This window comes from Phocoena phocoena, chromosome 2 (assembly GCF_963924675.1).
Source record: "Phocoena phocoena chromosome 2, mPhoPho1.1, whole genome shotgun sequence".
Taxonomy (NCBI): Eukaryota; Metazoa; Chordata; class Mammalia; order Artiodactyla; family Phocoenidae; genus Phocoena; species Phocoena phocoena.
In genome coordinates, this window is record NC_089220.1 from 125,169,885 (window position 1) to 125,191,787 (window position 21,903).

The 21,903-nt window shown below is 48.0% G+C and overlaps 1 protein-coding gene across 1 annotated transcript in view; it reads right to left on the reverse strand.

The window, feature by feature from the left end:
• Positions 1 to 21,903, reverse strand: part of LRRK1 (leucine rich repeat kinase 1) — a 116,538-nt gene that overhangs the window by 25,054 nt on the left and 69,581 nt on the right. The window contains exons 7-21 of the mRNA XM_065871242.1: positions 21,576 to 21,703; positions 21,321 to 21,484; positions 20,348 to 20,485; positions 19,085 to 19,197; positions 17,972 to 18,048; positions 12,436 to 12,565; positions 11,683 to 11,795; positions 11,037 to 11,251; positions 8,881 to 9,045; positions 8,202 to 8,374; positions 6,983 to 7,103; positions 6,566 to 6,725; positions 5,899 to 6,175; positions 2,574 to 2,745; positions 58 to 221 (exon numbers count right to left, since the gene is read on the reverse strand). Coding sequence (XP_065727314.1) covers positions 58 to 221; positions 2,574 to 2,745; positions 5,899 to 6,175; positions 6,566 to 6,725; positions 6,983 to 7,103; positions 8,202 to 8,374; positions 8,881 to 9,045; positions 11,037 to 11,251; positions 11,683 to 11,795; positions 12,436 to 12,565; positions 17,972 to 18,048; positions 19,085 to 19,197; positions 20,348 to 20,485; positions 21,321 to 21,484; positions 21,576 to 21,703 — 2,310 coding nt within the window. The remainder of the gene's footprint in view (positions 1 to 57; positions 222 to 2,573; positions 2,746 to 5,898; positions 6,176 to 6,565; positions 6,726 to 6,982; positions 7,104 to 8,201; positions 8,375 to 8,880; positions 9,046 to 11,036; positions 11,252 to 11,682; positions 11,796 to 12,435; positions 12,566 to 17,971; positions 18,049 to 19,084; positions 19,198 to 20,347; positions 20,486 to 21,320; positions 21,485 to 21,575; positions 21,704 to 21,903) is intronic.

A 21,903-nucleotide genomic window follows, 5' to 3' on the forward strand; every position in this document is an offset into this window, starting at 1 on the left:
GGCCCATTTCTGCAGCACCGTGGTGACCCAGTCAGGTGAGCTCCCAAATGTTCCTACCTGAGGTAGCCCCCATCAAAAGTGACCAGGAGCCCTTCCTGCCAATAGATGGTCTGATTTCTTTTCACTCTGAATGTGCTGCAGCGATTTCTCTGGTTTCCTGTAAAACTGTAAATGGTGACTTTCCTGTGCCTGCTTTTAGTATTCTTCTTGTTTTCAAAAAGCTGAAAGACAGAGAAAAGACCCTACTTAAGTAGGCCGGGCTCCTCGCTGGCCCTGGGCAGAGCTGTGAAGAGGCTGTCCTGGCCCCATTGTGATAAAGGACCACCGTCCATCTTCCCACCCCCTCCCTCCTGCACCGCTCATCCTGCTGCCAAATGAAATGCTGCATTATCTTGAGGGGGTCTCCAGGATACTCTGGGAACACATGTTCCCTAAAAGATTGAAAACAGGATTTTCTTTTTCAAATCTTTTCCCTCCCTGATTTTACAAGCAAAAAGTTACCTTAGAAAATATGGAAAATACAGAAAAATATAAGAGAGAAAATAAAATACCAACTTAACACATAGATCATGAAAATTTTGGTATATTTTATTCCAGGCTTTTTTCCTATCTACCTGTATGTTTATAAAACAGCTGAGGTCATATTTTGTAATTTTTTATTTCTAAATGTCTAATTGTATATACTTTAAAAAACTTTGCTTTTCCTATGTCGTTAAAAACTCATAAAATTCATTTTTCTAAAGCTCAATATTTTATTAAGTATAGTAATTTGCTGAATCATTCTCTTCTTTGGACTTTTAGGTTGGTTCCAATCTTTTGCTCTTTCAGATAAGCCAGATGAACATGAAAAACCACAGAGCTCTCTCTGATTTCAAATGATTTCTGTAGTTCAGATTTATAGCAGTAGTATTATTGGGTCAAAGGGTTTGAACATTTTCAGGCTCTGGATGCCTAGTGAGGAATCGCTTTCAAGGTGAATAGGCTGTATATTCACTGACCATGGTGTGTGAACTGTCCTGATTCTGGGGCTGGCTGTTAGCTCTCTGCTAATTTGATAGGTGCCAAGTGGTATCTTATCAATGCTTGAATTTGCATGCCTTTGATACTTCTGAGACTGAACTCCTTTTCCTCATCTGAACTTCAACAGGACTTCTTTCTTAATTCTGAGTGAGGGATGCTGCCAGGAAGGGCGCCTGCCTCCACACCCGGCTGGGCCCACACCCCGCCAGCCACGGAGCCCACTTGGAAGCTCAGGCCTCACACGATGCTGGTGCTTGGTGACCTTCCACTTAGAACGTGGCAGGAGGAAGAGTTCAAAGGGAGGGAAGAGTGACCCATGCACCCACTCCTTCCATCTGTCAGTGCACCCAACTGTGTTGCTAACAAGTCTCCCTCCCGTTAACATGAGCTGTGAGAGAAAATGCCAAAGAATTTTCAGGCTCTTCCATTTACTTTTGAACATTTCAGTAAAATGGGAAGATCAAAGAATATCTTTACTTAATACAAGAAGTTTAATTCCATAAAGGCCTTATAAATAGAACATGGCAAAAGCAAACTCATACTGAGTTTTATGTCAATTATTCAACAGTCCTGGCTTATGTCAGGGGTTCTCACACTGTAAAGTAAGTTACAATTCGCTGGAAGGTTTGTGAAGAACAGAGCCCTGGGCTCCATCCTGGAGTTTCTGATGCAGCAGGTCTGGGGCAGGCCTGAGAATTTGCACTTCTAACAAGTTCCCAGGTGAGGCTGATTCTGCTGGCCCAGGAACCCCACTTTGAGAACCACCACTCTAGCCAAGCACTATTTCCATATTATTGTCTTGCATGAAATGAATGTTGACTGACAGCCGGGACTTCCTTCAACACAACACCAGGTGAACCCACAGAAAAGAATTCCTTGGGTTAGGTCTTCACTGCTCCCAGACCAAGTTAAAGTTCTATGCCAGTGGTTCTCAAGCTTGACTGGACAGTGGAGTCACCTGGAGAGCTTTAAAAAATACTGATCCCTGGCTGCCACACCCACAGATTCTGACTTAGTGGTCTGTGTCTGTGTCTGGTCTGTGTCTGTTAGAGCTCCCTAGGGGAGTCTAGTCACAGCCTGAATGGTAAAGCCATGATTCTGAGGCCATGGTTCTCGAGGTGTGGTCCCTGACCAGCAGCATCACCTGGGGCAGTGGTTGGATAAACAGATTCTTGAGTCCCAGTCCATAGCCACGGAGCCAGAACCCGAGTGGGGCCTAACTGTCTGTGTTCTAACAAGCCCCCCAGGGGATGTTGATGTTGGTTAGATTAGAACCCTAATGGGATATTCTGTCCAAGCCAGCTAGGCACTGATTTGGTATTCACAGAATGATTCAAATGGGTCTGTGGCTTAGAGGAGAGAAGGCAGCCATGCTGTACTGGCCTCCGGGCCCTAAGTCAGCAGATTTGCTGCAGGAGAAGGGTCTTCAGCCAGGCTCCTCCAGCAAGGGGCATCTCCCTCCTTCCCTTCCTCCCTCCCTCCCTCCCACCAGGGCACAGTTGCAAGTGCCTCGCCTGCAAGCAAAAACTGCCCCATGCAGAAAATGCAACTACCTGAAGGTCCATCTCAGCCAAGCTGATCAGCATCCGTGCTATAAACCTTTGCCAGAAGCCAACTGGAACGAAGCTCATCTTAAACACCCTCTGAATGGTGTTGGCTGTGGGATGCCGCATGCCGTGGGTGTCCAGGCCAGGTTTGGATGGAAGAAGATGTGGCAGGAGATAGCTGAAACACACCAAAGGGGGCTGGTGAACCAGGGGCCTGAGCTCTGCTGCAGGGCCCTGACCCCAGCAGATGGACTGGCCTGGGGCAGGCTCTGCTGAAACAGCTCAGGCTGCCCGGTGCCTTCCTCCCAGGGCCTTGGAATCTTATTTTTAGATAGAGGGGGTAGTTTATATGCTTCGAATAAATGCTCCAAAAGATAATGAAGATAGGCACAGTGAATCTGTTTATTGACGTCTCTAAGATAGAGACTAGAATACGGCTAAGGGAAGACGTGGAAACATCTGTGGCCATAAACAGACACAGCAAATAGTAGTTAATTCTCTGTAAACTAGGTTGCGACTGGGGAGTCACTTAAAATTAACTTTGGATGGTGAAGGAAAAACAAATACAGCTGCACAGTTCTAAGGACAATGTAGATATTGGGGTCAGAGAAATGTTTTTGGCCTTAGAAGCTATTTATTGTTCTTGACCAGTTGAAACAATACAGTTGCCTTAAACGTTCGAATGAGGTTGTTTGTGCAAAAGAGCGATGTTTTATGAGAGCACTCTTACTCATAAAAGCGCTGAATCACAGTGTCAGTGAGCCATTCATGACTGATCATTTGGAAACAGCTGAAACAGGGGAGGTCCCTCTAAGATTTCCCTGACAACCAGCATCTTCTGTGTGCCCTGGAGCTAAGGCGGCCTTGGGCAGAGCCTTGGATGTGCCCTTTTCTTAAAGGTTTGCCTTCAGCTCTCCTAATCCTTTAAAAATACATCAGTTTAGGTCCTATAAAACGTCTTTAGAACTTTCTGAAAGGAAGCGCTGAAAGTATTGTAGAAGGAAAATTCAGTGACAGCCTGGTGGGCAGGGCACCCAGGGATGGATCCTGGCTCTGTCTTCAGCACACAGCTTAAGCTCATTGCGATTCTGCTTCCCTGACATGGGAAGAGAATGGATACTGACCTCAAAGGGTTAGAGAAGGATGGACAGGGGGCAGATGGTGAAGTTTTTGGTCCTTTTCAGCCATTACAGGTCTTGGGTGAAAGGACCTTCTCAACTACTCCAGCTAGAGTGCCTCTCTCCACAGCCAGGTGCTCTCCAACAGATGCCCTGATTTAGTCCTTTAAGTTCTGAGAAGTCCTTCTTTATCTCTCTGACCTCTCCAAATAGGCAGCTCTTGTCAGTGCCCAGTGTGATTTATCCTGCTTCTTCTGCCTGCATCATGCTCAGCTTGGATCTCCCGGGAACCCCTACACTGCCTGTGTGCTGCAGCTTCCTGCTTCTTTCTACCTGGCAGGTGTCCCCCAGGCAAGGGGAGGGAGCACGCTCTGCACCCAGGTGCCCCAGTATGCAGCACACAGAGCAGGTGCTCAATATTTTTGAAGGCAGAGGAGACTTAGAAGCCAGCATGGCAAGTGAAGAGATTTAAACTGACTGGCAATGGAAGCCCTGCTCAAGGTGAGCGGAGCCCTGGGAGACCACTGGCACCTCCTTAAAAGTGATCACTGGTAGGGCAAGGCTGTCCCAGGGGAAGAGCCTGGGGAATTAAGAGGTGAGTTCTTCATGTGCCTGTTGAACATTAAGTCTGTGAAGACCTGGGCACTGCGGAGCCGGCTCACACTATGTCCCTGAGGTTGTCTCAGCAGTCGGGCAGGAGCCTTCCCTGAGTGCTGAGAGCCAGCGAGTCCCCGCTGGAAGGTACACAAACACTCAGAAGTGTAGGGAGGTTCAGAAATGCCCTGAAGGTTTTCCCAGGGACTGGAGGCTTTCAGGGCTGCAGTTGAAAACCATGCTCTAAAAGGAGCAGCAAATGCCTTTGTTTTTGTTGATAGTGTCTTCGACCATATAAAACCTTATGGTGCGAGGAGCTGGAACTCCTTGTCCCTGGGGCACAAGGGAACGATTATACCTGTGCTAAGATGGAAAATGCTCGGACACTCCTGACTTTAGATGGAACCAGACAACATTGGCTACGAGCACTTAACACAAAGATGGAAACAATAACAGTACTGATAATCCTTTATGTCCTTGAAGCTCACAGGTGCAGGAGACACTTCTCATAGTTTACATGTATTATCAAATTTAATCCTCACAATGACTATAATACTAGTAGATAATAGTATTATTCCCATTTTACAGATGAGAAAAGAAAGGAGGTTGGGACTTGTTTTTATATAGTGCTAATATCTCCTCATTCCTCTAATCTGTTGATAAAATAACCAGAAAATTCTCAGCTTCTGGCACTGTTGTAAACTCACAGGCTGCTTCACTGTGTGCTTTTTCATGGGCCAAAGTCAAGGATACACCTGGGCCATGGTGTGAGGGATCATGTGGGTTTTGAATTCCTCTTTGGGGTTTCTCTTTTTAGGACTCAATCTTGGCCGTCATGAAGCTGGAACAGGAAGAACTGAGGCCCCCTCCCATAGTCATAAGACCAAGTGGAAATCTCAGAGAGAGATGGCCCAGGGCTGGCTCCCAGGAGACCCAGTCTGTGCTGATGGAATTGCTGGGCTGGCCACACAGGGTCCAGGGCAGCTCCCTGGGAGTCTCCTGTGGGCATCCCCCCAGAGCTCTGGGGTTGAGGGGCAGGGTGGTGACAAGTTCTATGACAGATGAATGGAAAAAGTCTGTGGATTTGGCATCCTGGCTACTGCCTCAGGGCCAACATCAGCATCAGACCCAGGAAATGGCTGAAACTGAAATTAGGGCAAGGAGGCCCTGAGAACCAAGCTGGTTTAGGTCAGAGCATCATCAGATTTAACCCACATGCCCCTCCAGCCCCTGCCCTCCCTGCATTTTGAAGCTGGGCTGTATAATTAGCACACACATCTTTGTCACTTACTTCATTTTTATTCATCAAATAACCAAGCAATCAACTTCCCAAAGCGTGAACTTCCCAAAGTTACCTTTAATGCCATTGCCATTCTTGCATGTTTTCCTACACCTTTTCAATAAATGGATTTCTTTGAACCCCCTGAAAAGAGACATCCAAGGCACAGGAAGGAGCAGCAAGCCGGGGGACTGGCCAAGCCCACACCCTGCTGCCCCAGCCCAGGCAGGCAGGTCATTATCATGGCCCATCCCTGGAAATCTTGCTCGAGCCACCAGTGGTCCCAGCCCTAATTCCTTCCTCTAGGGAGCAACCGGCACAGCCCAGTCTGTGGCCTCACCTGTCGTTGGCAACGGGCAGGGCTATCTCAAATTTCGCCAGGAACTGGAAGTACTGCTCTTCTGTCTGCTTCGTGAAGCCGGTCCCAACCAGCAGCATCCTGAGGTCCTCCGCCCTGATCACCCCATTCTTGGCCACCGACCTGGAGCCCTTGATGTTGAAGATCCTCTGCAGACATTCAGACAACCAAATGGGGTCGAGGAAGTAGAGGTTCCTCAGGCCGTGGCTGGTGTCCGGGAAGTGGAGCAGGGTGCCGGTTTCAATGAGGAAGCTGATGGCTGCTCAGGGGAGGGGATGAGGGAACAGTGTCAAACAAAGGGCAAAAGGGACTCTGGGTGACCTCCTCCTAAGGGGGCCAGCTTACAGATTCTTCTTAGGACGCAACCAACACTCCCAACACATGGGGCCCTTCACATGTTCTCAAGAGGCATCTTGTAACTATTGCCAATGTGCTGATCTCCATTATTCATGGATTCCATCTTTGCAAATTCACTTACTCGTTAAAATTGATTTGTAACCCAAAATTGATACCTGAAGTGTCTTTGCAGTCATTTGCAGACATGCGCAGAGTGGTGAAAAATTTGAGTGCCCCTCCCCAGGGCCCTGTGCCTGTGCCTGCTGGTACCCACCTGATTCCCTCTCCCTGCCCACCCTCCCAGCCCACCCACCGGACTGTAGGTCCTCGTAGTCTTTGATGTCATTGCCAGGTATCTGCTCTACCAGCTGCTCCAGCTGCCTGTCCGTCAGGTACTGCACATCATCGCTCAGGCCGCGGCGCTGCTGCTCTGCCAGCACGGCCTCCTGGAGGCTCAGGTAGCTCCTGGGTATCTGGGACAAGTGGGAAAGGCTGGGCCCTCAGGTGTGCCCAGCCAGCCTGGTTCGCCTGCCACCCTCCAGAGGACTGAGTAGGTGGAATGCTTCCTGTCACTGTCCCACCCCTCCCTTCCCCCAAGAAACTGCTCACATGGGGACCACACACTATATACAGCACATGTGTTTTACAGTAGAAAGAGAGAGGGAGGTACAGTTCCCCTGACACATGGGAAGCAGGCCCCTCTGGCTTCAAGGGGATGAGAGGTACCCACCAGCCTCCCCGCGAGTCGTTGGCAGCCAATGGTGCTGCCCACGTCTTTCATGCTGCACGTGACGTGGAAAATGAGCTGCCGCAGCCCTTCCTGACCTTCCAGGCTCTTACAGGAAAGTTCGCTGTGAGTGCAAAAAAGAACCGTGCTTATTCATCATACCTCCCCTCTCTGACAAGTACTGCAATGCCTCTGTTTTCCTAAGTGTTTCGTCCCAAACACAAGTTGAGAAAACTCATGAGAGATAGACACAGAAATTTAATGAGGCCTTACTTGATGCAAAGCATGATGCTGGGGGCACCACAATGTGCTGCTTTAGTCTGTCTTCCCAATGTGCCCACTTTACAGAGGAGGAAAGTGAGGCATGCAGGCACAAGGTGACTCCCAAGGACACAAGCTGGAAAGGAGCAGGCTTGGGTGGGACTCAGGTTTCTGACCCAGAGCCAGCACTCCTATCATCGCAGGCCCCAGGGCGCATTCTCAAGGGCACTCGAGGAATTCCTAAAAGCCCCATCCTGTACTCTGAGCCACATGGCATGTCTCCAGGCTGACCCATGCAGCAATGTCCATGGCACTTCACCCAGAGCGAGGGAACCCAAGAGCCACTAGGGTAGCAGTCAGAGAACACTTACTAGCTGAGCCTCAGTTTCATAATCTTCAAAGTGGGCACAACAATCTCCATAACCTGCAGAGCTGTCGTGAGAATCCAAGGACAGGAGTGGGAGAATCAACATGCCCAGGACACTGGTCCCACCAGCACTGGCCCATCCTGAATCCCACCCTGTGGCCCTCCCCCATCTCAGCCCCTCTGGACCACTCAGACACACTGGGAGGACCAGGACCACACCTGGGGTCTGTTCTTGATCAATGATCAACAAATGTGATGGGTGGTATTTGAGTTTCTATCTCGTAGTCCCACTGGGGCCGTGCACACTTAGCACTGGCCCTGGGGGTGGGGAGACTTGGACAGGAAGCACAGAGAGTGTCTCCAGGCCCTGCCCTGCAGATCCTCTGGCAGCTCCTCACCCTCCCTAGGGCTGCATCTGCTCTGGGGGCCCAGCTGCCACCCTTCACCCTGGACAGGGCAACAGAGGAGCACAGCCCCTGCCTCAGGAGCCCTCTGCAGGCAGAGCAGGCGTCCCCAGGGAGACGGACAAGTGAGGGGCAGGCAGCCACAGCCCCGCAACAGGTGGGGACGAGCAGGATGCCATGGGACACTCACTGTAGGTGTTTGAAGGTGATGTCCGGGAAGCCGGTGGCCCTGGACCCAGAGGGTGAGCGGCAGAGCGCCAGCACATAGGCGCGCAGCGTGGCGATTCTCTCCACGCGGAATTTGGTTTCGATTAAGTCCAGGTGTGTTCCCACCACTAGCACCACGGCGTTTGGGGCCTTAGCCTGTGAGAGAGAGTCTGGCTGGGGACGGGAACAATTCCCTAGGTGGTGGATGTGCCAACCCTGTACGGCCTGGCCCTCAACCATCACCCCGCTGCACCCCGCACTCCTCTCTGAGAACCTCGAGGGCCTGCCACGCACTAGGGGGTGTGTGAGGGCCTGTGACACTCCCTGGGGCCTCCATCTCTGATCCCTTCAGACAGCGCCCCAGCTTCTGGCCCACGTCACCTTTCCACTGGAAGAGGGGAGCCCCGTTCCCCTCCTGGGTCCACGATGTGGGGCTCTTAAATTTAAGGAAGCAGAAAAGTACAAGAGCACCATCAACCATGTGGCCCAGGAGGGTTTTAAGTGCTTCACAGTGACCTGCGATTCTGGGGCCTCGTGACAGCCCAGCAAAGTGCAAAGCATTTCTCCCTAACCATTTCCTTTTTTCCTTTTTCCCCCTGAGAAGCAGCGGGGCCCCTGCAATGTCCTGAGGACTGAGAGCTGAAGGGCTGGCACCCCCTCACCTCGATGTTGAGAAGCCAGAACTGAAGGTTGGCCACAGCCTCCTCCCCCAGTGCCAGGTTCCAAACCACCACATACAGGGCCTTGTCTGTGAAGAAGCACTGGTTGACCGTGGCCATGCTGGCGGGGCCACCGATGTCCCAGACGTTGAACTCCACAGACTCAACCTACTTGAGCAACAAGGCAGCAACAGGGAGACATTTTAGCAACCAGGGTTTTAGTCAATCAAATTGAGATAACTGATCACTCTGAACATTGTACATGGGGGCCTGGTAAAGGCACAGCCGTGGAAAAGCACAGCCTGTCCTGTTTTTCTCAGGAACCAGCCATCTGAGGGAGGGAAGGGGGCCCAGCGGTTCGGAGGTGGGCTTCTAGGGGCTTCCATCTACTGCTATGGGAGCAGGGGGTCCTGGAAGGCTGTGTCCCGTGGGCAGAGGCGTCTGCAGAACGTCGGAGGGCACTGAATGCCTCCATCTCAGCTGCAGACAGTTAGGAGACATCCTGCCAGAGGAAGCCAGGGGCTGACGGCAGTGCTCACACCAAGGCTTAACCTCCATCCGAGTGAGGGCAAGGCCAAGCAGACAGGCCTCTGAACTGTGCAGGTCAGAGGGCAGTGCCCACCAAGGATGATGGGAAATGGCCCTGATGTGGGAATCTAACAAAAGATTAGTTGTTGGGCTCCGGGGAAAGGCTGTGTAAATGGTGGTTTCTCTATCGTTTTATGAGGTCAGGGTCTGGCCCAAGTAGCTAAGGCTGCACTTTTCTGTGGCAAAGAATCGTTCCCACCATGCTGCAGCTTGGACTCCAAGACACAGCGTGCTGACCTGCTTTTTTGGTGTAAAGATGAAAATGGACAGCTGTTCTAAACTGGCTGAAGGCCCAGCCACACAGAGAATTATGGAATTCAGTGTTCACAAGATCAGGTGGTTGTCCTTCAATGAAAGGGGTGGGGAGAAACTTGAATGATGGCAGAAAGGAAGTGGGGGCAGCCGAAGGTCAGGAAAAGTGGAAATACTAATTCACCCCTCAGACCTCAGACAGCTATTTGCTTAAGAACTGCTGGAAGAAAGTGATGTGGAATAACTGCTTAAAAAAGCAGGAGAGAATCCAGATTCTGGTTACTTTTGAGAACCTTTGGACATGCGTTAGCTAGGTTCACTCCTGGGGTGTTCTGGGGAAGGGGGCAGGGCTGGTGTTAATTATCTGGCCCTAATGGGCAGATCTCCATTCTCTAGAGAACTAGTTTCTGAGTCCATATTAAAATATACATTCAGCTTAAATGTTTCGTGACTCAAATTGGATTTCCCTGACTTCAAGTGATTTTGTGTGAAAGACTGCAATAAAACTGATCTCTAGCTGGCCCTGTGCTGGGGGCTGTGGGGAAAATCATGCAGCCTCTGGCCTCAAGTTCGCTGAGTTTTCCACAAATAGCCTCCTTGCACCTGTATCGCTGTGTGGCTACGTATACCCACAAATACGGCAACAGGTAAGGGAGGCATCATTGGCATGTATTCACCCCCTGTGCCGGGAGAAATAGCTCAGACCTGTGCTATAGTCCATCCCACCAATATTCCACAGGCTCTTTTCTCTGATTCAAGTGCAAAACAATTTTCATTTGTCTAATACTGGATGAAAAACAGGATGATTAATAGGTTCATTGAAGGACTCATTTTATATAGGGCTTAGAAACTAGACCTTTCAGAACTTGGGGTGAAAGCAGGTTTTGAGGAGGACAGTGCATTCATGCCAGGGCTGCCTTCTCAGCCTTCCTGTTAGGGGCAGGTATTAGTATATCTCACTCCTACAGCAGTAGTTCATTCTCAGCCCTGGGGAGGGGCCCCGTCCCAGGCCATCTGAATCACAGTCTTTGGGGCCTGGGCACTGCTGTCTTTAAAAGCTCATCAAAGCAGTCTAACCGTCAGCCAGGGTTGGCCTGGAACCTCAGCTTAGCTATAACAGAAAAACTACAAGGACACGTTAAGAAATTATTCACTGCCCTTGGCAGGAGCTGGTTTGAAACACACACAGTGACCCCTGCAAATATCCTGGGCCTCAGATACCAGGCTGAGAAAATCCTGGGCTCTCTGGAGAGGAGAGAGAAGGGGCCCTGGAAGCTCCCTCCCTCCCACAGGGACTCTGCACGCCAACCATCCTTGACCTTGGCTCTCGAGCCAGCCGGCCTCTGGAGCTCCCACTTGGTGGTCCTGATGGTGGCCTCGCTGTGCACCACCTGGGGGGCCCTCCCCGTCTGTAAGATCTCCAGGAGGGTGGACTTGCCCTGACGCGGAGGACCCACGATGATCATCTTCATCTGCTTACACTTCTCCGCTTTCCGCAGCTGAGCACGCAGATAAGACAGCACTGCTTTGGGGCCTGTGCAAAACCACAGTTGGGGAGGGTGGATGCTGCTGCTGACATATAGGTGGGAACATGCTCACATCTCTTGAGAAACAAAGTCCTATCTGGAAATAACACTTTCTGTGTGTTCTAATTGGGTGAGTTGAGAGGGCACTTTTGGGTCTATGGAGGGAAGGCGTGATATGAATCACCCCAAAAGTGAAGTCTAAAAGTCAAGGATCTAAAGACAGCATCCTTGCTGCTACAGGTCATAGCTGGTTTGATCACGTGGTCAATTGCAATACAATGGTCCACAGCAACCATTGAGTTCTGGATAACTTTACAGCATCTTCCCAAACACGGGAGCCAGAGGTGGGCTCCACAGGTCCCCCAGCTGTTTCCACCCCAGGTCCTTAACAACTGGACTTGAGTGCCTTTTCGAGGGGGTGACGCTGAGGAAGCCCTACCTTCTTTTCTAATCTCTGCAGGCACATTGCTGACGTTCAGGTCTTCAATGTCCAACTGCCAGAGGTTGCCCAGTTGCCCCAGCTCAGGAGGGAGCTCTCGGAGGCCAGGATTGCTGAGGGCACACACACACCATGGGAGAACACACACACAGCAGCCCATCAGCCTCTGGGTCCTGTGGGGGCCACTGACAGTCTATACCCCAAGCCCAACATCTTGGGCCCTGATTTCAAGTGTTCCATTTAAATACTAATTCCAAAGCCTTTCTCCCTGGGAAGTCAGTGGTACAAATGGCAGCTTTGTCTTCTGCAAATCCCCATGGCTTAGAACGGGGTCCCCTCCCCCAACTTTCCCATCTTTTCTATCATTTACACTATCCTAAGAATGATCACTGCCTCTTCTTGACAAGGCAATGTAACCTGAATTATTTTATATTTTCATCAAGTTTTGCACACTGTCTGAATCCCCCAGCAGTGCTTGGCAGTAGGAACTTAGTAAATGAAAGGATGGATGATTGAGGAGTTCTTCTCATTATAAATGAGTGAAATAGCAAAGAAGGCATCATTGCATAACTACCTCTGCCTTCCCTTCCCTCGCCTCTTTGACTAAGCCTGGCTCTGAAAATCCAACTGCTGCTTCTTGGTACATAGGTGGATTATTCTCCCTGGCTTCCGTGTCCTCAGGTGGTTTACACAAGGACATTCTGCTTCCCTGGGCCAGAAGAGCCAGTGCAACTGCTCTGGCTGTGTACTTACTTTCCCATGTAGAGTTCTGATAAGCTCTTCAGTTGGCAAACCGAGGGTGGGACTGCATCCAGGTGGTTGTCATTCAGACAAAGAACTTCCAAAGACTCACTTAGGAAGGCAGGAAATTCCAGCACACATGCTGCAAAGAAATGGCAAAGCAGACTGTACATTTGAAAAATAATTCTGGACCATCACAGTGTTGGAGGTGTATAAACTGGTACAACCTCTGGAGGGCACTTTTGACAAGTCTATCAGAATAAGGTGCTCATCTCATGGACCCAGGGATTCTAATTCCAGGAAACAGTCCTACAGACATCCTGGCACGTATGGCAAAGATGTGAGAACAAGCACACTCAGTGGCACACTTTGTAACAGTAAAGGTAGAAGACAGCTTATATGTCCACCCACAGGGAGTTGGTTAAATGAGTAATGGGATTATATACAACTATTACAAAGCACAGGGCAGGTCTACATGTATGGGTATGAAGAGATACTCAAGAGCTATTGGTAAATCAAAAAAGCAAGGTGTGGAATTAGGTATCTAGAAGGCTTAACTTGTGTACCACAAAACATATGCAAACACGAGATCAAACACCCTCCCATGAATTTAGGTATGTTATATGCATGTGTGCATACACCTTACAATGCACATATGCATGCTATATGATGTTGTGTGTATGTGCACACACCACACATGCATGCATGTTACATGAAGTTACGTGCATATACACATATGTGCACATATGTATGGTATATGATGTTATGTGCACACACCACAATGCACACATGCATGCACATGTCATATGAAGTTATGTGCATGCACATATGTTATAAGGTGTTATAGGCATGTGTACACATACCACACATGCACAACCATATGTATACATTGCATGCTGTTATAGGCATGTGTAAACATACCACAAATACACATATGTGGTATATATGTTATAATGTATGTCAGACACAAACACAGTTGCTACCACAGACACACGAAATTCCATAGTTTGCTCTGGAGAAGGGAATTACTAGTGTAATGGAGCAGGACCCTATGGGGCCTTCCCAGAACAGACCCTCCCAACCCCATGTCCTCCTCCTGCCTCTTGTTGGTAGAAAAATTGTAGCCTCTTAGGCTTCCCCAAGTTCTAAAGAGTACATTTCATCAGAGAAGTTGAGAAAATGCAGAAAGAAAGGAAAACAGTTAAGCAAGACAAAATAATAGTTTAGCTATTAGACAAAGTCAAGGATCTTTAGTTCCTCCTCAAGAGCTATAGATAATATTCTGAGCCATGTCCTTTGAGCAGTTATGCAGATACTGAATCCCCCACCAGGTGGAAGAAGTTAACTGTGTGCTGCCCACAAGCACACAGTCCCCAGACCAGTTGGAACCAGAAGGTTGATGATGTTGACTCCCAATTACCTCACCACCAACCAATCAAGAGAAAGTCCACGAGCTGATCACACACCCCATAATCCCCCTCCCTCACCCTGTCTTTAGAAACCTTTCCCTGAAAGCCTTTGGGGAGTTCAGGCCTTTTGAGCACTAGCTGCCTTGACTCCTTGCTTGGTGCCTGCAATAAACACTGCACTTTTCCTTCACTAAAACCTGGTGTCAGTAGATTGGCTTTACTGTATGTGGGCGAGTGGACCTGAGTTTGTTTTGGTAACACCAGGAGACTGAATATTCACTCCATGCCTTTGGTGCAGTTCAGAAATTTTGTTTACCATATACATGTATTACTTTGTCAATTAAAAAAGCTAGTTAACTGAAAAATAATAATGTGAGCTTGGTTTTTATGCTTCCTAGGATGGCATTCTCTGAAAAACAAGTCAACTCTCTAGTATATTTAAGTGATTTCATTAATTAGGCTAATTACGAGATTACTATTAAAATCACACCAAATTTGCTGTTTCCACAACACCAGAGTGTGTGAGTTGAGAAAGAATGTGGGGAGAGTTTGGAAACCGATGGGAATCAGAGGGTTGGATTGCAGCAGAATCTCTGAAGTTCCTTTTCCTTTCTCCTAAGGCAGGGAGAGCACACCCCTGAGGGTCCCTTTCAGCTCAAATTCAAGGTAAAACAACTGCCTCAAAGCCCTCTCAGCCGGTTCTCTGCCAGACACATGAGATAGAGAAGCTAGAATTCTTTTGCAGGGCTGAAACGACGTTCCTCTGCCCTTGATCACAGCTCCTCCCTTAACTCTGGCTTTTCTCCACACATGTAGCTGCAGTCTCAATGGTAATGGGGTAACCTGGTATCAGAGAATGTTCTGGGAGAGACGATAGCAGAATACAGATATTGGCGCCTGGAAAATTTGCCCAGCTAGTGCCGCGTGAATGGCCCCTATGGAAATAAATGTGTAACAGACTTTTAAAGACAGCTTTGTACTAGTCCTTGTTCTACAAGAAAAATGTTCAAAAAGAGTTTTTTTTTTTTCAGTGAAAAAGAATGATCAACTTCAGCCCTAATTCCCATGGAAAGAACATCAAGAATAAGAAAGGCTCACTTTCTTCCCAGAACACACGTTCTGAATACATGGCTTCTGTGCTTTCCAATTTTAAAGTTTCACCTTGGTGTTTATGAAGCCTCTTTAAGTAACGGATGGATGGAATAAAGGACTTATACTGCAAACAGAGGCAACACCTGACACAGACCTCCTGTCCCAGAATGGAAACTCTGGAAACTCGGCTGGGCAGAGCACAGCTCAAGGTATTTATGAGCCGTAATTATTTATTCATAAACTATTTATGACTCAGCTGGTCTGAATTTTACTGTAAAAATGGCTGTCCAAATTATTTTTGGACAAGGCCACTGTGCCAACATGACTACTTGAATGTACATAAATCTACCTGGAGTTTTACTATCCATCTGCAAACAAGTATAGATAATCCCTTACCCGAGGTCAACAGCCTAAGAGAATAACCCCGCTGAGGAAAAGCGTTTGCAGCGGGTCTCTCCTTTTCACCAGGTGTGGGCCTCAACTTCCTACTCAAAATTGAAAAAATCAAGAGGCTTTTGTCATGTGCCAACAGCACAGCACCATCCATCTCTGCCAGGGAAACTCCCAGAGGTGTGGCCCCTCCCCTAGCTCCAGACACATTCCTGCGGGCCACCAGCAGGGTCTCCAGAACACAGGTACATGTTTCTGTCCCACTTTTCACTGTGTGCCTCTGGCCTTGCACTCTGGCAGTTTCAAGAGAAAGTGGCTGGTCCTGCAGGGTGCTGGGCACACCTCCTCGTGCACATCTCTATGCTCTGCATTTCTAGACTGGAGACACCTTTCTAGTCAACTGCAACCCCTGAGACTTGACCCACAGCGATGGAAGTGTGGCTGAGATCCACACTAGCAGCTCTTTTCGTGCCTACCCTCCTGTTTGGGCATCCATGAGAAAAAAGTGTTTGCTTCTCCTTCCTTCCAAGTGAAATCCCTGTGTCTGGACTCAATTTACAAAGTCTTAAGGCCCTTTGTTTTGAAAAGGATCAGTTATGAAATTCCAGATTGCATTTCCCTAGTAGCAAGGTTAAGGGCCTTTCCTTTCTTTCTGGGCCATCTGGACTTCCTTTTCTGTGAACTGTTGATATCCATTGCCCAGTTTCTGCCTATTGGGTTTGACTTTAAAAAAAAAAATCAATTTGTAAGCCATCTTTGTGTATTAGGGACTGAAGCCAATTTATGTTGCAACAATTTTTGTTGCAAATATTTCCTCTCAGTCTGTTTGTGTTATGACTTTGTTTATGACGCCTTTTACTGAACAAAGTTTTTCCATTTTTACAACACCCAAGATTTTGCTCTTTTTTTAATGACTTCTGGATTTCCCACCTAGCTTTTAAAGGTTTTCCCATATTATACATTTATTCTCTTAAATGTTATTTTTCTTTTATGCTTCAAGCTAACATCCACATGGGGATGTTTGTAACTGATGTAAGGTAGGGCATCTAGTGCTGTGCTTTCCCCCCTTTCAGCTGGACAAGCAGTTATACCAGCACTATTTATTGAAACAATAAAACATTCTTTTTCCCACTAAATTGAAATGCCACCTTTATCATGTATTAAATTCCTATATTAGGTCTATTTTTGGACTCTGTTCCACTGATGATGTGTTACTTTTTCAATCCTATGTAAAAACACTCTTACATGACTGGTATATGCATATCATATGTATACAGTAGTTCATCAAAAAAGGGCATCAGGTAGGCAGACTACTTAGTTCACCTCCTGCAAATGTGTCTTGGCCTCTGTGGCATTTCTTATCCCCATCTCACACCATCTATACTCAAAGAGCACTTGTCAATATAGATAGATCAAGCTGAAGAAAAAAGTTATATTACACTTAAAACAACCTAAATATTTGTTCCAGTTCTATGGGACAGTATCCAGAGGGATATATCTGTGAGTGTTGTTGGCTTTAGAACTCCTGGTTTTCAGGTTAAAAAAGAGGGCTGGTGACTGAACTTGAGGGACAGGTCCACACCTCCCCCTGCACCTTACAGAAGATAACGAACAAAAAGAACTGTTTTCCTAGAAACATTCTCTGCTGAACTGGTCTTGTTGTGTGACCATACAAACACCCTAGGAAAAGTTGTGTTTCTAATGAGTTTGGAGGAAGACCTCCAGAATCTCAGCCCAGCCAGGACAGCCTGCAGGGACAAGGGTGGCTGTGTTCCCATGTGGACCTCACAAGATGCCATAGTGTGGCAGTTAAGGACTTCATAGTACTGCCCCCGGGCCCCAGTGCTAGATTCCACAGTGCTGGCTGAGACCTGGCTCTTGCACTCAGTAGCCATGTGACCACGTCAGTCAACCGTTGTGCTACAGACTGAATTGTGTCCCCTCAAGTCCATATGTGGAAGCCCTGACACCCAACGTGATAGTATTAGGAGATGGAGTCTTTGGGAGGTGGTCAGGTTTAGACAAGGTCATGAGGGTGGGGCCTCCATGATGGGGTTAGTGTCCTTATAAGAAGAGATACTAGAGGGCTCTCTCTCTCTCTCTCTCTCTCTGCCCCATGAGAACACAGCAAGAAGGCAGCTGTCTGCAAGCCAGAAAGAGGGCCCTCACCAGAAACTGACACATGCTGATCGTAGACTTCCAGCCTCCAAAAAAGTGAGAAAATATATTTCTGTTGTTTAAGCTACCCAGTCAGTGGTACTTTGCTAGGGAAGCCTGAATTGAAGACACTCTGGAGGCTTAGTTTTCTCATCTACAAAATGGAAAACCACAACCCATACGTCATGTGATGATTAAAGAAAGACTGACACATGTAAGGTATCTAGGGCAGTTCTCACACCCAGCAGGCCATCCACACACAGTAGCTACTAGTCTTGCTGGCTGCAAACAGGAAAGGGGGTTTCAGGACACCTGCAGGCCATCCGTGTGACATGAGCCATAGGCACAGGCACTCCCAGGGTTCTGAGTCAAGCATGGGCATCTCTGGCATTCCTACAGGGCACTGCAGGGGAAAGCCCAACAGGAGGGCCATCCCCCTGTAGGGCAGCAGGGGCAGGGCCCCGCCCAGCTGTCTCATCTCCCAGCAGCAACACACACACCTGCCTCTGTCCCGGAACGCTGGCGGCCTCTGGTGGTGAAAAAGGAAATTCGCTTTGTTTTAAGTACATCTTCATTTCTGTAGGGTGAAAAAAGTCAAAATTTGAGGAAAGCATGGCAAAGACATTTCTATTTTGGCTGTGACTATACAATGCCACACATAGAGAAGGGAGAAAATTCCATCGGCAGGGTGTTTGGGCCCCTGCAGCTGACGTGTAAGCATGGACAGCACCAGTTGTGCTCAGAAGTCTTTCCGGAAAAAAACAAGCTGGCAGGACTGGTGGTTTCCACTCCTGAGCTTTTCCATCTCAGGCAGGTGCTAGCATTTCTGTGCCTGGAAGGAATGCTCATATCAGAGCCTGTTACTTCACGCTGTTCACTGAGGGAGTTCTCTTAGGAGCATAAGTTCCACTGAGATGTCGCAGAAGTGGCCTTCAGCAAGTGAACCAGGAAGGCTGGTCTTCAGGGCCCCAAGGACCAGCAGGGCTCATCCCCAGATTTTCCCCTTTTATTAGAAGACCTTTGAGGGTACTTTTTATTCAATCTCTGTACACATTGGTTAGTGACTGGCAAAAACTTTTGAACAGAATGATAGGTGAGGCTAAAATGAGGAGATTCTCCAGGATCCTTTAAAAATTAGAAATGGGAGGACACTAATTTGGGCTGAATTGTGTCCCCTCCATTCATATGTTGAAGTCCTAACCCTCAGCACCTCAGAATGTGACTGTATCTGGAGATAGGCCTTTAAAGAGGTGATCAAGTTAAAATGAGGTCATGAGAATGGGCCCTGATCCAATCTGACAGGTGTCCTTATAAGAAGAGGAGATCAGGACACAGACAGGCACAGAGGGAGACCGTGTGAGGACACAGGGAGAAGGCAGCTGTCCCCATACCAAGGAGAGAGGCCTCAGGAGACACCAACCCCACCGCCACCTCCATCTCAGACTTCCAGCCTCCAGAACTGTGAGAAATAAATGCCTGTTGTTTAAGCCGCCCAGCCTATAGCACTTTTTCATGGCTGTTCAGCAAGCTGGTAGAGACACCATCCCATGCGTCTGTCGACTGGGGTTACACACACATTTGAGAACTTGCTGGGGACAGAGACCCCTGCTTACCTGCCAAATTGATTTCTGGAGAGATCCAGGGTTTTGAGTTGTCTGCAAGTCCACTTCTCTTGAGGTGGCAGTGCCACCAGCTGATTTCCCTGTAACTTCAAGAACATGAGGGCCTGGGACAGAGGGAGAGAGAAGCAAAGACGATGTCAAATACCAAAGGGGCAGAAGACCTGAAGGGAAAGTCAGTTCCCTGGCAAAGCGAAGCCAAATGATTATAACCGATTCACTGTCACAAAGATTCCAACAGTGTGGGGTTTCACAGTGTCTTAAAACTCATAAAATTATAGCGAACAGAGCAGATGGGATAATTAATAGAAGATCCTTTCCTTCAGATCAATGGGATGCAATTATTCAAGAAAGAATGGAATCTAAGTACTTCTCAGAATTGAGGTTTCTTAAGAGTGACAATTATTTGTGGACCTGTCCTGGGAATAGTGGATGAGTCTGAAGGTCCTGGAGGCCACTGTGTTACCACAGGAGGGGAGTGGGCACAGCATGACGTCTCCTTGGGCTGGCCCAGGTGATGCCTTGGACAGGGGTCAGGTGGCATCAGTGACACCGAAGGTGACCCGCCCCAGTCGTGCACCCTCTGCTGGCTTGACACTGATGCCTTCAGAGTAATGCAGAATTTCCCACCTGGGGCTGGCCCTGGGCACCAAGTGGTGAATAGGATCCATGCTCTGCTTTCAAAGGTTCTCAATGGAGTGGGAAAAACAGACAGATGTGTGAACAACCTAAAGGTAGAAGGCAGCCCTATGCTGGGACACACACACACACACACACACACACACACACACACACACACACACACACACGGCTCTGGTAAAAGGCACTTCCTGAATTCACATCCGGGAATTCCAGTTCTGCCACTTCCGGAGAGGGAGGCAGGGACAAGAAGGCCCTGCCCTGCGGTGCTGCCAGGGCTTCACACACCAGAAGGCCTGGTGGGCTCACCCTGGAGCCAGGAAGGAACAGAGCCAGAGGTCAGTCCGAGGGGCTGCTGGGCTGTGCCTTCAACTATCAACACTGAAGAAAATTCTGGAGGATAAAAATTCATCATCCCGCCACCCTCCCAGAGCTGTTTCATTTTGCACATTTCCTCTCAGTCTCTTTGCACACAACCATGCGTGACTTTGACAGTTAAACTTTTCTTTCAACTTTTTTTGTCCTGAAAGCTCGGAAGAAGCACACAGGTTTCATTGCAATGTGGAGTGATTTTCTTACAAAAGCTGAAAATGAGAAATAAGGTGCTATTAGACTTACATCAAGCTGGAAAAGTCCCAGGGGAACTTCTCTGAGTGTGTTTTCTGAGAAGTCCACATCCTTAAGGTGGTTCTTCCAAAACACAGCCATTTTGTCTGGTAGAGACTCCAAGGCATTTTTGGATGCTTTGCAGCATTTCTAGGAATTTGATGAGAAAGAGAATTAATTAGCTTTCTAAATGCCATGGTGTCTATGATAAAGACTGTTTCCAAATTTAATGTTAAAAACAAGACCATTACAGTAAGGCTCTGTAATAAATACAATTCAGCTAATTAAGAGGCTACAGACTATCCTTGCCCCATTTTCCTGTCCTTGCTCCAAGGAAGGGATGGGAATGGTTTCCTGGGGAGATCAAGGTGGCTCATGGTCCTTTCCCTTCCCTCAAGAACATCTGGCCCATTGTCCTTGGAAATAATGGGACAATTCAGGACAGTGCTCTGAAGAGGAGCCCATGTCCCACACAAATATGCTTAAACTAGAAATGTTAATGTTAGAGACGGAGAATTTCCATATTTGCTATTGAAAACAGCAATAAAACACAAATATTCTTTATGCTGTTTCATCTGTTTTAACAAGCAAACTTCCCAAGAGAAAAAACCATGATTTAATGGGCAGCACTATGGATGCAGACTATTCTTCTCTTCTTTATTCTTATTTTACAGCTGTCCTAAAGGAACGACCCCACCTTTTGGACAGAACTCATCCTGGGCCAGAAGTTCAGGCTGTAGCTGTGGAAAGTCCTGTGGGTGTTACGGTGCAAATCTCAAACCCAGAGCCAGGTGCGCTGGCTCTCGGGTGAGTTACCTGCCTGAGACCCTCAGCTGCTGGATGCTGAGTAACATGCTTGTCTATAACACAGGACACCACCGCGTGGTCGCCAACGGGACGCGGTGTGCACCGCACCCACAGCTCTGTGAGGCTGGCATGGATGTGGACTGACAGCTCCTTTCATGATTTTTGGCAAGTTACTAACCAAAGGGCAGGCCCAGGCATTTGGAAACACCTTCACGTTATTTCTGGAGACATTCAGACAACTGAGTGACTTGAAAGAATGAAGGAAAAGTGCAGGGAGTTCTGTCAATTTATTGTCAGAAATATCGAGTTCCTGTAGCTTCCGCAAACCAATCCAGTTCGTGGCTACGGGAAAATGAAAGAGGATGAATTGTAAAAACAGCCCAATCAAGAAGAAAATGACAAAGTAAGTCAGGTTATTGATGCTAAAACATACCATTTTCTTCTTCAAACAATTTTTCCAAATAATTTTTTGAAGCTGTCAGTTTTTGAAGTTTTGAGAGATGCAGGAGTCCCGGTGGGAGGTGGGACAACTTGTTGCTGGAAATATCAATTTCGAGTAGCCTGTAGTTGGGGGAGAAGGAAGTCAAGGCATCAGAAGAAAGAGGTAAAGCATCACGGGTACATATTTCTCTGTAAACATGTTTCTTTTTCTCCTTGTACAAGGATAAAGAATGTGCATTGAAATACAGCAATATGATTTTTATTCATTGCATTACTGTCACTATGTCATGTGTAGACAAAGAAAACCAAATCTCTCTTTG